Source organism: Mobula hypostoma, chromosome 2 (genome assembly GCF_963921235.1).
Source record: "Mobula hypostoma chromosome 2, sMobHyp1.1, whole genome shotgun sequence".
NCBI classification, from domain to species: domain Eukaryota; kingdom Metazoa; phylum Chordata; class Chondrichthyes; order Myliobatiformes; family Myliobatidae; genus Mobula; species Mobula hypostoma.
In genome coordinates this window covers 203355130-203369418 of record NC_086098.1, presented here as the reverse complement: position 1 = coordinate 203369418, position 14289 = coordinate 203355130, and the positions used below count along the sequence as shown (strand labels likewise).

The following is a 14289-nucleotide window of genomic DNA, read 5'->3' as shown; positions in this document are numbered from 1 at the left end:
CTTGGAGTAGATTGTCTTTTGATAAAAAGAACTCTCAGTAATTTTCTAAGGTTACAAGGATTTAGTGAAACAATTGGTTTTTCAATTTAATGAGTTTGTGCTGATCATCAAGCACCCAATCACTCTAATGCTACCTTTATTGTTTGTTCTGCCCACTTTCTGATATCTTGCCCCAAATTCTGCCACCTAGGACAATTATCAGTGCCAAATTAACCTACCAGCCAGCACATCTTTCGGTTGTGGGAAGGTACCCATAGTAAAAGTGATCTTTTTACTACATTTGTGTATATTCTTGACTTTGACTTTAGAATTTCTAATTCCCCATAGCAGCAGAGGCAAGAATCTGAACTCAGCTAGCAATTCCATCTCACATTTAGTTGAAAGTTAACATTAAAAAATTACCCTGCCTTTAAATTAGCAACTTTTAAAAATATTTTAAACTTTCAGTGCACATTGGCCTAATGCTGTTGCAATATTGGGTAGTATGGAAGTCTAATGTGTTAAGTACTACAGGTCAACCTTCACTAATCCGACTACCTGTAATCCGGTTCCTTCAATAATCCGGCACCGATTATACCTAATGTGATCCTTTTGTAATTTGGCACTTTCACTAATCTGGCACTCCTCAGGTTCCAATGGTGTCTGATTAGTGAAGGTTGACCTGTATTAAATAAGCCACATTGTAAAGAATCTTGTTTGCTTTGATCATACTTTTATGTCCGAGCTGAGGAAGGAAATAAAGTGCAGGAGGGGGATTTCTAGAGTGCCTATAAGATGGCTTTTTAGAGCAGCTCGTGGTTGAGCCCCTAAGATCAGATGTTCTGGATTGGGTGTTGTGCAATGAACCTGAATTGTTTAGAGAGCTTAAGGTGAAGGAACCCTGAGGGGAAAGTGACCATAATATGATCAACTTCATCCTGAAATTTGAGAAGCTAAAGTCAGATGTATTAGTATGATAGTGGAGTGAAGGGAATTAGAGGTTTGAGAGCAGAGTTGGCCAGAATTGATTGGAAGAGAACACTGGCAGGAATGGTGGCAGAGCAGTAATGGCTGGAATTTCTGGAAGCAATTTGGAAGGCACAGGATATATGCATCCCAAAGAGGAAGTAATATTCTAAAGGAAAGATGACAACTGGATAACTAGAGAAGTCAAAGCCAAAGAGGGTGTACAATAGAGCAAAAATTAGTGGGAAGTTAGAGGATTGGGAAGCTTTTAAAAACCAACAGAAGTCTACTAAAAGGTCATTAGGAAGGCAAAGTTGGAATATGAAAGTAAGCTAGCCAATAATATTAAAGAGGAAATCAAATGTTTAATCAGGTACATAAAGTGTAAAAGAGAGGTGAAAGTGGACATCAGACTGCTGGAAAACGATGCTGGAGAGAAAGTAATGGGGGACAAAGAAAAGGCGGATGAACTGATTAAGTATTTTGCGTCAGTCTTCACTATGGAAGACACTAGCAGTATGGCAAAAGTTCCAGGGGTCATGAAGTGTGTGAAGTTACCATAACTAGACAGAAGATTTTTGGGAAACGGAAATGTCTGAAGGTAGATAAGTCACTTGGACCAGATGGTGTATACCCCAGGGTTCAGAAAGAGGTGGCTGAAGAGATTGTGGAGGCATTAGTAGTGATCTTTCAAGAATCACTAGATTCTGGAATAGTTCCAGAAGACAGGAAAATTACAAATATCACTCTACTCTTCAGCAAGGGAGAGAGGCAGAAGAAAGGAAACTATAGGCCAGTTGTTTGACCTCAGTGGTTGGGAAGATATTGGAGTCAATTATTAAGGATGAGGTCTCAAGGTATTTGGAGGCATGTTATAAACTAGGCCGTAGTCAGCATAGCTTCCATAAAGGAAAATCTTGCCTGACAAATCTGTTTGAATTCTTTGAAGAAATAACAAGCAGGATAGACAAAGGAGAATCGGTTGATGTTGTGTACTTGGATTGTCAGAAGACCTTTGACAAGGTGTCACGCATGAGGCTGATTAACCATCTATGAGCTGATGGTATTACAGGAAAGATTCTAGCATATATAGATCTGTGGCTGATTGGCAGGAGGCAAGGAATGGGAATAAAAGGAGCCTTTTCTGGCTGGCTGGCTACTGGTGACTAATGGTGTTCCACAGGGGTCTGTGTTGGGATCGATTCTTTTTACATTATATGTCAATGATTTGGATAATGGAATTGATGGCTTTGTTGCAAAGTTTGCAGATGATATGAAGATAAATGGGCAGATAGTTTTGAGGAAATAGAAGGACTTAGATTAGGAGAATAGGCAAAGAAATGGGAGATGGAATACAGTATTGGGAAGTGTATGATCATGTACATTGGTAGAAGAAATAAAAGTGTTGACTAATTTCTAATTGGAGAGAAAATACAAGAAAACGAAGCACATAGGAACTTGCGAGTCCTTGTGCAGGATTCCCTAAAGGCTAATTTGCAGGTTGAGTCTGAAGTGAGGAAGGCAGTTGCAATGTTTGCATTCATTTCAAGAGGTCCAGGATATAAAAACAAGGATGTAATGTTGAGACTTCATAAAGCAGTTTTGGGCCCCTTATCTTTAAAAGAATGTGCTGAATCTGGAGAGGGTTCAAAGGAGGTTCACAAAAATGATTCCAGGATTGAATGGCTTGTCATATGAAAAGCATTTGATGGCTCTTGGAGTTCAGAAGAATGAGGGGTGACCTCATTGAAACCTATCAAATGGTGAAAGGCCTAGTGGATGTGAGTGTTACCTATGGTGGGAAGAGTCCAATATTCCCCATAAAAACACTGGGGCAGACTTGCAGGGCTTTATGTCCAGATGTGAAGCATACAAAAATACTACTGATTCAGGGTCCACTGGATATTTGTCTCCACACAGGACCTGGAAGGAAAATTTCAAACTCTAGAATTAATGCATGTTATACAATTGCTTGGGTTTTTATATTATCTTTAGGTAAGAATAGTACTTCATAATGTAAACCCATTTTATGTCATTTATCATTATCCTAGGTGTTTTTAAAGTGGGGGGGGGGAAAGACAGTTTAAGTATGTGTTCTGTGACTTGGGAGAAACTTCAAATCCAATACAAATCAAATATAAATCAACAAACGCATACATCAACTTGCAAAAAGTTGACCATTCTGGCAAGGTTCCAGTATAAGTAAATAAGAACAGGGTAAGTGGAATTTTGTGAATTTCACTGCAAAAGGTTGGATAAATTGGAGGTACGAAAGATTCAAAATTAGAGAGGAAGATTTTTTTGAATTTCTGAGATTGATGTCAAAGGTACCACCAAGAATGATATGGGTGTATGTAGAAAAAGTTGAAATTAAAATTTGTAGTTTTGATGATGGAGTTAAAATCCAAAGCTTGCAAACTGATTGTGTGTGATAATGGGTAATTGGCAATGTCACATTACCTTAGGTGACGGATGGAGCTGACAGATCTAATTTCCCAACGTTGAAGCAGAAAAGTTTGTGACATTGATGCAGTTGAATTGGGAAGTGAATAGGTAGAACCAGGTATTGTTAACAGATGTGATAATTCATCCCATTCTTGTACATAAAACTGCCAAAGGATCACACTCTTTAATTAACTTTTACAAAGGGTATGATAGCCAATGAAAGTTTTTGTCCCTATTTTTACATTTTTGTCTTTCTTCATGTAGGATCATTACTTTATATTGTTCTTCCAGTTTCCTGCATTTTTACTCCTTGTAATTCTTGTACAGAATGTGAATGTCAGTGGCTGGATCAATATTTATCAGTAGTCCGGTATCAGGATATCAATCAGGTTTACTATCACTGGCATATGTCATGAAACTTCTTGTTTTGCAGCAGCAGTACCATGCAATAAATAAAAAATCAAACTGCAAGTTATAGTAAGAAATATATAAAAAATAAATGAGTGCAAAAAGTGACATAGAGTTCATGGGTGCATGGTCCGTTCAGAAATCTGATGGCAGAGAGGAAGAAGCTATTCATTAAGAAGTTGAGTGTGTGTCTTTAGGCTCCTGTACTCCTTCCCTGATGATAGCAATGAGAAGAGGGTTTGTCTTGGATAAAAAAGAGTTCTTAATGATGGATGATGCCAGCTTTCTGAGCCACTGCCTATTTAAGGTGTCCTCAATGGTGGAGAAACTAGTGCCCATGATGGAGCTGACTGAATTTACAACCATCTGCAGCATTTCTTTTTATTACAGGAAGTTTCAAACAAATAACCTGTACATAAACATTGCACGTGGACTTCTTCTCAAATGAAAACTGAGATTTTGAAGATGCATTTTACCAACAGTTTTAACAGGTGACATACTAATGCCATGTTCTTGTAGAACTCTGTTTATAAATATTCCAAGAGCATTGATGAACAAGTTAGAACTGTTTAAAGTTATTTTGGTTGAACATGACCTAAACAAAATGAATTGTATAACTCAAGAATATCTTGGGTAATTCAAAGTAACTCTAGTAAAAAAGACAATATAAAACATTCATTTATTAAAATAAGTATTTCTTCACCTTCTTTCCTTGGAGGCATTGTTGAAAATTTCCCAGAGTATGGATATATTCATTTTCCACCCTAAATAACCTAGAACAGTTACAGTTACTACAAATGGAATCAACAGTCACATTTTGGAACTGTACTACATACATTTTTTTTAACATTATTCCATATTAAAAAAAACTAACAATGTTTATATTTTCTAGATTGAATTAGTTATATAGCATAAGGTAATATGCTATGCTGGTATCGGTAAAATGAAGCTATTTTATACAGATGTAAAATGTAACTGTTTCACCTTTGTCCCTGATTTGTGAGCCACAATAATAATAATTGTTATTAATAATAATATTTTGGCACTTTTACATATGATGGTCCAATAAATATTTATGGCTTCAAAGACTTAAGAATAAACAAACATAAATAGAAGCAGAGGTGGCCAACTGGCCTGTCCAGCCCGCTCTGCCGTTCTGTAAGATTATGGGTAATCTGGCTGAAGACTGAGCTTCACAATCCTTCATTTACTCCATAAACCTTAAATACCCTACTATACAAAATTCCATAACTGTGTCTAATATGTATTTCATAAGTAGTCTACTGCCTCCTTGGGCACTGAATTCTACAGATTCACCACTCTATGGAAAAACAGTTCCTGTTCATCTCTGACCTAAATCTACTCCCCGAATCTTGAGGCTATGTTCCCTACATTTAGTCTCACCCACCAGTGAAACAACTTTCCTATCTTTATTTTGTAAGTTTCTGTCAGATATCCTTTCATCCTTCCGCATTCCAATGACTCAATTTCTCCTTAGAGGCTAACCCATTCATCTCCAGAATCAACGTGGTGAACCTCTTCAGCACTGCTTCCAAACCCAGTCTATCTTTCCTCAAGTAAGGTGACCAGAACAGCACACAGCACTTCAGGTGCTGCCTTATGAGTACCGTACACAGTTGCAGCATAACTTCTCTGCTCTAAAATTCAATCCCCCTACCAATGATTCCATTTGCCTTCTTAATAACCCACTGCACCTGTATGATTCATGCACTATCACTCCCAAGTCCCTCTGCACAACAGCATACTGAATCTTTCATTATTAAAAAAAAAATCGGATGTTTTACCTTCTAAAAGGATAACTTCACAACTACCAACGTTGTATTCCATCTGCCAGGCCCTTACCCACTCAGCTAACCTATCTATATTTATCAGTAGATTCTCCACATCCTCTGCATTTTGCATTTCCACTAAATGTACTGTCACCAGCAAACTTAGATACCCTACACTTACAGTGCGTATAAAAGGTATTCACACCCTTGAAAGTTTCATGTTTTATTGTTTTACAACACGAAATCACAGTGGATTTAATTTGGAATTTTTTGACACTGATCAACAGGAAAAGCCTCTCTTGTGTCAAAGTGAAATCAGATCTCTACAAAATGATCTAAATTTATTACAAATATAAAACACACAATAATTGCTTGCACAAGTATTCACACCCTCAAGTCAGAATTTAGTAGATGCACTTTTGGCAGCAATTATAGCCTTGATTCTGTGTGGATAGGTCTCTATCAGCTTTGCACATCTGGATACTGCGGTTTTTACCTATTCTTCTTAACAAAACTGCTCAAGCTGTCAGACTGTATGGAGATAATGAGTGAACAGCCCTTTTCAAGTCCTGCCACATTCACTTTGTTGTTTTCAAGCTATTCCTGTGTAGCTTTGGCTTTATACTTGGGGTCATTGTCTTGCTGGAAAACAAATCTTCTCCCAAGTTGCAGTGTTCTTGCAGACTGCGTCAGGTTTTCCTCCAGGATTTCCCTGTATTTTGCTTCATTTATTTTACCCTCTACCTTCACAAGCCTTCCAGAGCCTGCTGCAGTGAAGCATCCCCACAGCATGATGTAGCCACCCACCACTATGCTTCACAGTGCGGATGGTGTGTTTTTGATGATGTGCGGTGTTCGGCCTATGCCAAACATAGTGTTTAGTCTGATGGCCGAGATGCTCAATTTTGGTTTCATGAGACCATAGAACCTTCTTCCAGCTGACTTCAGAGTCTCCATATCCCTTCTGGCAAACTCTAGCCAAGATTACATGTCAGTTTTTTCCCCCCACTGTGACTTTCCTTTTGCTACTCTCTCACAAATCTGCCACTGGTGAAGCACCCATACAACAGTTGTTGTAAGCATAGTCTCTCTCATCTCAGCCACCGAAGCTTGTAACTCCTTCAGATTTGTCATAGGTCTCTTGGTAGCCTCCCTCATTAGTCCCCTTCTTGCAAGGTCACTCAGTTGACTTAATTGTACTACAAGGGATAGTCAGTAACTTGGAAATATTCTTGTATCCATCTCCTGACTTGAGTTTATCAATAACCTTTTTGCAGAGTTGCTTGGTGTGTTCTTTTGTCTTTACGGTGTAGTTTTTTGCCAGGATACTGACTCACCAGCAGTTGGACCTTCCAGATACAGGTGTATTTTAACTACAATCAATTGAAACACCTTGACTGCACACAGATGATCTCCATTTAACTAATTACATGACTTCTAAAACCAATTGGCTGCAGCAGTGATGATTTGGAATGCCATATTAAAGAGGGTGAATACTTACACAATCAGTTATTTTGTGTTTTATATTTGTAATTAATTTAGATCACTTTGTAAGATCTGTTTTCACTTCGACACGGAAGTCTTTTTCTGTTGATCAGTGTCAAAAAAAGCCAAATTAAATCCACTGTGATTCAATGTTGTAAAACAATAAAACATGAAAACTTACAAGGGGGATGAGTTCTTTTTATAGGCACTGTAGTCCCCTCTTCCAAACTGTTAATGTATATTGTGATCAGTTGTAGCACCGCCATCATTCATCTTAGCACTGAATGCCCACTAGAGAAACAATTATTTATCCCAACTCTGCCTACTATTGGTTAACCAATCCTCTTGTCCTTGCTAACACATTAACCTAAACTCCATGCATCCTTATGGACAAGTCTTTTATGTGGCACCTTATCAAATGTCTTCTGGAAACCTAAGTATAGAACAGCCGCCTGTTCACCTTTACTCACTGTGCTCATTATATCTTCGAAGAACTCTAGCAAGATTGTCAAACAGGACCTGTGCTTCTTGAATGCTTGCTGTGTTCACCTGCTGGAACCAGTTCTATCTATAGGGCAATTTCTTATTAATGATAACTCCAAGCATTTTCCTGACTACAGATGTTAAGCTAACTAGCCTACAGTTACCTGCCTTTTGCCTACATTCTTTTTTAAGTAATGGTATGATATTCACCGTCTTCCAATCTGCTGGGACATATCCAGAATTCAGAGAATTTTGGGAAATGATCATACATGTACCTGTATCTTCTGTCAGTTCTTTCAGTATCTTGGGATATGCTCCATCAGGACCAGGGAACTTATCAACCCACTAGTTTACTCAGCACTACCTCTTTAATGATAATGATTTCACCTCCCTTTGCATCTATAACATCTCCCTTTGACATGCTAGACATGTCCTCCATTGGGAAAACCAATACAAAATAGAATTTAAAAGTTTCGGCCACTTCAGCATAACCCAATAATTCCCTCTTTTCGTCTTCCACGGGACCTACATTCACTTAGCCACCCTTTATTTTGCTTTGTGTAGTTATAGGAAGTTTTTCAATCTGTTTTTACATTTTGTGCTCATTTATCTTTATAATTTATCTTCTCCTTCTTTATTGCTTGTTTAGCAGTTCTTTGCAGCTTTTTGAAGTTTTCCCAATCTTCAAGTTTCCCAGTGCTATTGGCGATTTTGGATGCATGGCCCTTTAGTTTGAAGACTTTCTTTATTTCCTTGGGTATCCAAGGCTTTCTCTCTCCATCCTTACCGTCCATGCTTTTAACTGGAATATACTTTTGTTAAGCATTGTGAAAAATCTCTTTGAAAGTCTTCCACTGTTCCCCAAGAATCCATTTTAATCCTTGTGCTCACCAGAAAACCCCAAAAACAGATTCCTACCATATTGCAACTAGGCACTTCTCGACTTCCAATGTTATTGTGCAAAGTTCTTCACAGATGGACAAACAAATGGTTTGTCCTCTTAAATTTATGAGATGCTTGTTTGCTTTAAGTCGTCAAGTAAGGAGACTTTGCCCTAATACTCCAAGGGATCTCAATTATTGTATATTTCTAACCAAATTTGATAGGGATACTGTCATGGTGTTTCTGCCAGTTAAGAGTGGTTTGCTAATTATTACAGAGGATAAAAAAGTGCTCCTTTGAGCCTTACAGGAAGTTCATGATCTCCCAAGCTCCATACTTCTATGGTTTACCTAGTTTCTGGCAGCCTTCTTTAATGGATGTTCTGCTGTCTAAAAGTCATTAAAATAATTTGATTACATGAGCATTGAACAAAACAAATTTTACTGACAATTTGAACATTATGTCAGTTTCTATCTTTGTTAAACTCTGCTTATCTCTGAATTTATTTGTAAAATATTAAAAAAATATTTAATTATTCAATAGATACCACAGGCTAAACATGAAATTCTCCAAAGCCAAATTAAGCTACAAGCTGCTTACATGGCTGCCTTCCCTTTTCAAAGGAACGTCCCATATTTCACTTTGATCAAAATTAGACTATGGTAAAATTAACTGGTAAACTGATAAAGGAATTGTGAACCAAATATTGTTATTGGAACATTCAGAAAAAAAAACAGCAAATTTCCCGTTAGCCACTGCAAACTCCAGCTGAGTTAATGCAAACACTAACATGCAGGGCAGTGTAGTCAGGAATCTTGCCAGCAGCAGACAAAAAAGTGATTCAAATTTAAGAATATTAATTTAACTTTCAAGTTGTTCCTCTTCCAAATGACATGGATAAAACCTTGAGTGGAAATCAAGATCCTCAAAAACACATGGTAAATCCATCAGATTGTACTCTCTCTTGAGAAAAGGAAGTGTGAGTTTTGAGGAGGTTTACTAGTTAGAATACCATCACAGAAGTTACACTACTAAAAAAAGACATCTGCCTATTTCAAGCAATAAACAAAATCATTAAGTCAGTTTTACACTTACTGAACCTTTCCGCATTCCCATCTACAGATGTTCATATCAATATGGTGCTAACCTGCTGACAAGTGCCGATGACGTTGGCCCAGATATTTTCTTAAACTGACAATCAGTAATAGAAGTTAGCTCTTCACACTAGAGGAAGGAACTAACATCGTGAACCTGTAGAATGAAGTAGGCTATGACTTTCAGGCTGATTAGCACTGGTGTACTGCCTTACTGAAGACTCTTGTTCCACCCATCCCTATAATCATATTTCAAAATGGATACACTCAGTGCTGATCCTCTGCATACTGTACCATCTAATGCTGAGCCATAAGAAGTACACCAAAAATGTCAGTTGTTACTATTAAGTCTAATTACATTGTAAAAATAATTGTTAAAATAATTTTCAATTTTGTACACATAAATCATTTCTACGTTGATAAATACAACAGCTCTTTGAGTACAACACATTGAGTAATGACTTTCAGCAATTAAGAAACTTAAAATGTTGAGAGTTGAAACTCTCCAATCATTGGGTTTTACAATTTAACACATAAAATATAAAAAAATAAATGAACCAGGATTAGCTGAGACCCAGTCAGTATTGAATACTTCTGCCCTTTTTCAATACATGTCTGGATTTGACAATATTAGGAGAAATGATGATAATTTTGCACCTTTCTATAACTTGTATGCATTCGATGAGCAGCAAAGGGATTACAGATGTCGATCTTTGATTCTATTCGTTTTCCTTCAGCAGGTTTTGCTATGTAGGCTATTTAGGTTCATAAATGTAACAGTTTGATCCGGTTTATACTTTGTACTTTAGTGCCTACAGTACAAATGCAATGACAAGAGCACTGCATTGTTGCTTCTTACATAATCTGTAACATTAGGTACTTTTTTAGGGTAAAATAAAGTTAATTATACTTCTGAAAACTCTGGGATAAATGAATTCTTTTGGTAAATTACTATATGATAAATTATAAAATATAGAATTTAAAAATAATGCCAAATCAATCTGAAGTTTTTGTAATTATACTGCTGATACTATATACATTATTATCGTTGACAATGTCACACTCCAGGCCTGCCTGAACCATCTATACAGTGCAGCCAGGTCAAAATGGAAGAAATATTGCAAATTTTACATTTTATATTTAGTAATACTTAATCAATTTTTGAGAAATCCACAAGCTAGTATATTTTATTCATCTATCTGGTGTGCAACTGACAGTAATGCAAATGAAAGAAGATTGAATACTACTGAGGTTTTTTTCCTTTTCTTGAAATGGGGTGTAAGTGTGGTAAGACAAGGAAATGGATTTCATTCATTCATTGCATTTTGCTAATAGAAAATAGTGCCTTTGGAAATAATTTCTTGCTTTATTACAGATTGAATATAGCAACTTTTCTTCTGTTAAACTTTATATATTCAATGTATTCTTCAAGTGAATGCCTATTAATAAATACAGTACTTTCTATAATAGCACTGTCCAGAGCAAAACTTTAGAATCATTTATAGTTACTGAATGAATGCTATGGATATTAATAATTTCTTTGACTCTATTCACTTTCTTGCAACACTTACCTGTTCCTGGTTGTTGATGAAACTCAATGATGGAACCATCTGAGCATTGTATTAATTTGTAGAATTGTTTAACTTATGATTTGATTTAAAAAAATCAGTCCTTAGACTTTCTACAGCTGAGTTATCTAGCTACTAACCCTCAAAAAATCCCTATGGAGAGCATGTACTTGGTGTTCGGTGTCTGATGATGATACAGAATCAGATCTGGGAAGGCACCCTGGTCAAAGAACTGCCTCCCAGGTAGTGAATTTTGGTTTTTCATTATCAAAGGTAAAAGATGGACAAGGACTGCTGAAATTTATGAAATTCTGACATTATAGCAGCTAAGGCTTTCTATAGAGTTATTAATAAAAATTGTCAAAAACATTTTAGAAACTGCGAAGGATTGGGTTCTTTATAATTATCTTATTATTGTCTATCAGCACCAATTTAACGTGCTGAGTTTCTGTAACAGTAATGTAGGTGAGAAACCTAAATGATAGTCTCTCCAAAGCCCAAAATATTTACATATTTTAAGTGATCACACAATTAATCTTGTATAAACACTCCACCACCAAATATAATGACAATCTTTTAGGGAAGGTGTCAAACAATGAGTCTTATTAATAACAGTAATACAACTGTGACCTCACTCCTCTAAAGGAATCATCACACTGTTGACCTGACTGCTCATTTGGCCCATCTGCAAACTGAGCATGTGAATTATCCGTTGGTGACTGTGCCTGACCAAATTCTGCAACAAATTCTTCCTCAAATGCCAGCAATGACTCAGTCCAGGCAGTTGTGTTGAGTTTTCCCATTGTACCTCCATACTCTTGAGGAAGGATGTTCGGTGGAATATCCTTGTGAAGAGAGCTCAGATCTGAACCATGAAGAACAAACTAAAATGGAAGGAATACACACAAATCTTTATAAGGAATAAAAACTGCATGCTAAACAATTTTTAAATTTGGTAAGATTCATTTCATGATGGAATTGCCCAAATACATGAATGATTTTCATTAGTACATCAGCCCCCTGTTCACAGTCTGTTTGTCTTATTCAAGAACTTTTGGAGACATTCCAATATGATCTTGCCAACCAAGAAATGGCTTATTGTTGTGAGAACCAAACTTACTTCACAAATAGAACTCCCACTGAGAAATTGAATAAATGTGTTTATTCTGAGCATTTTATGCTTCCTATTTCCAGCAAACCAAGATCAAGCCAGTGAGAGAGACATTTACCAATGAAATAAGAGTATTTGGCTCATGCTTACCAACTAACAAGTGCATGTGAAAGAATCAAAGAGCAGATCAGTGTATGCATTTTGAGAATTATATCTGACCCAGGTCTTCCAAAGGACGTGGCTCTCTCCTAGCTTTCCCCAGTTCCCCCCAAAATTCTATTCTGCTCAAGTAGTTATCCCAGCTCTTACAAAAGTTATGTATTGTGGCAGTTAATCATATTTTCTGTAGAATGCTTTAACTCCTTTTATTAACATTATATCAGTATTTCTGATTATGGAGTCTTTTAATCATGGAAAAGTTGGTAAGCCCTTCATAATTTAAAAGATAAAACATAATTTTGGGGCTTGTGAATCCTCTTATTTAATTATCTTCATCTTCTCAATTGTGGAGTCACACAGGGCATGTATATAAAACACACTGAGATAAGGGTGAGACAGATACTGCGTAATGAAAAGGTGGGATTTAATTAAGACAACAATATATGCTCCCATATTTTGCTTGCACTAAACATTAAATCAGATAAGTTTAATTTTTTGAAATTTGAAAACATAACAGCAAAGTTGCCAGAACAAAGTCTTTTCACACAGACTGATAACTGCCAAGGACATTGCTGAGTTAACACAGAAACTAACTAGCTAATTCTGATAAACAATTCGAACTTCCAAACTCTGTAGTCAAATGTCTGAGAAGCTAACAGAACATATATGATGAGGTAGGAGAAAAAATGCTTTTGGAAGGCAGATGTCTTGGTGCTTTATGTTCCCCTGTAATTGGACAACTCAAATTAAATGACCAAGGATTCACCAGCCCAATACATAGATTATATGAATAGCCAAAGCTAGGGAGGATAATAGCTTGTGAAACGAGAGGGATTGTGCATGTGCCTGAGAGTGAGAGAGAGATTGCATGTAAGAGAGAAAAAGAGCAGAATAGTGGATGAGGAGGTGTGTGAGTGGGGGAAGTAGAAATGACCGAAATGTCCTCAAGCAAAAAAAAAATGAGATGGATGCTCTCACATCCAAACTTACCGGATGACAAATGCACCCTCTGTAAAGCACTAGCTGATAGAAAGAATGCAGCCCATTAAAACTGTCTCTCAGTGTGTAACTCAATGTTGGTTCTATATTGTAACCTTGCATTTGATTGAATGAAATTCAGTGCCAGCTAGAATGGTATTCTCACACAAGCCCTTGATGTTAAACGTATGTAATTATTGCACATATAACATGCACAATAACATTATACAATGACAGCCTTTTCAGCATAGTGGTGCAATTGCTAAAACCAGTACCTCACCAGCTCCAGTAATCTGGGATCAATCCTGACCTCTGGTGCTGTGAGAAATGTGTCCATTCTCTACATGACTATGTGCTTCAAACTGCTCTATACCAACATATTGATGGCACATTTTACATTCGATTACAGTGTTATTAGCTTAACATTAGGAGTCATTAGCTTAATTAAATTGGCACAACGTTGTCGATTATTCCTGTGCTGTACTGATCAATGTTCTATGCTCTAGTGAAACATGAAATTAATCCAAGGTACATACCCTTTCAGTCATTTTCTCCTTCAGAAAAGGCTTTATGATGGCAAAAATACCCTTAAAGATAATGGGCTCATTGATGATATTGACAGTTTTTATTCTCATTGGAAATCCATCCTGTAAAAGGAATTAATTCATGGAATAAGCTAACACTGTACTTGTTTAAGAAAACATTACACCCTAGTAATGGCCAATAGAAGCAGCAACTCTAAGCAAACATTTTCTTATACTGATTCATACATCACATACAGAGCTGGCTGTTTGATGTGAGTGCTAGATAAAAGCTGTGATATTTATAATTTCAATAATATTACATGTTCTACCAATGGACATTTGAAGGAGATTACAGACACATTCAGTATACATTATGACAATATATGGTTTGTTATCCACATTTCCAGATTTTTTTCA

General features: G+C 36.7%; 1 protein-coding gene across 3 annotated transcripts in view; it reads right to left on the bottom strand.

Moving 5' to 3' along the window:
* Positions 1–4172: 4172 nt before the first annotated feature.
* The window catches only part of ttpal (tocopherol (alpha) transfer protein-like), a 28882-nt gene continuing 18765 nt past the window's right edge, over positions 4173–14289 (bottom strand). For all 3 annotated transcript variants that reach the window (XM_063041421.1, XM_063041423.1, XM_063041422.1), the window contains exons 4-5: positions 13885–13995; positions 4173–11984 (exon numbers count right to left, since the gene is read on the bottom strand). In XM_063041421.1, the coding sequence (XP_062897491.1) occupies positions 11706–11984; positions 13885–13995 (390 nt within the window). In that variant the 3' untranslated portion in view covers positions 4173–11705. The remainder of the gene's footprint in view (positions 11985–13884; positions 13996–14289) is intronic.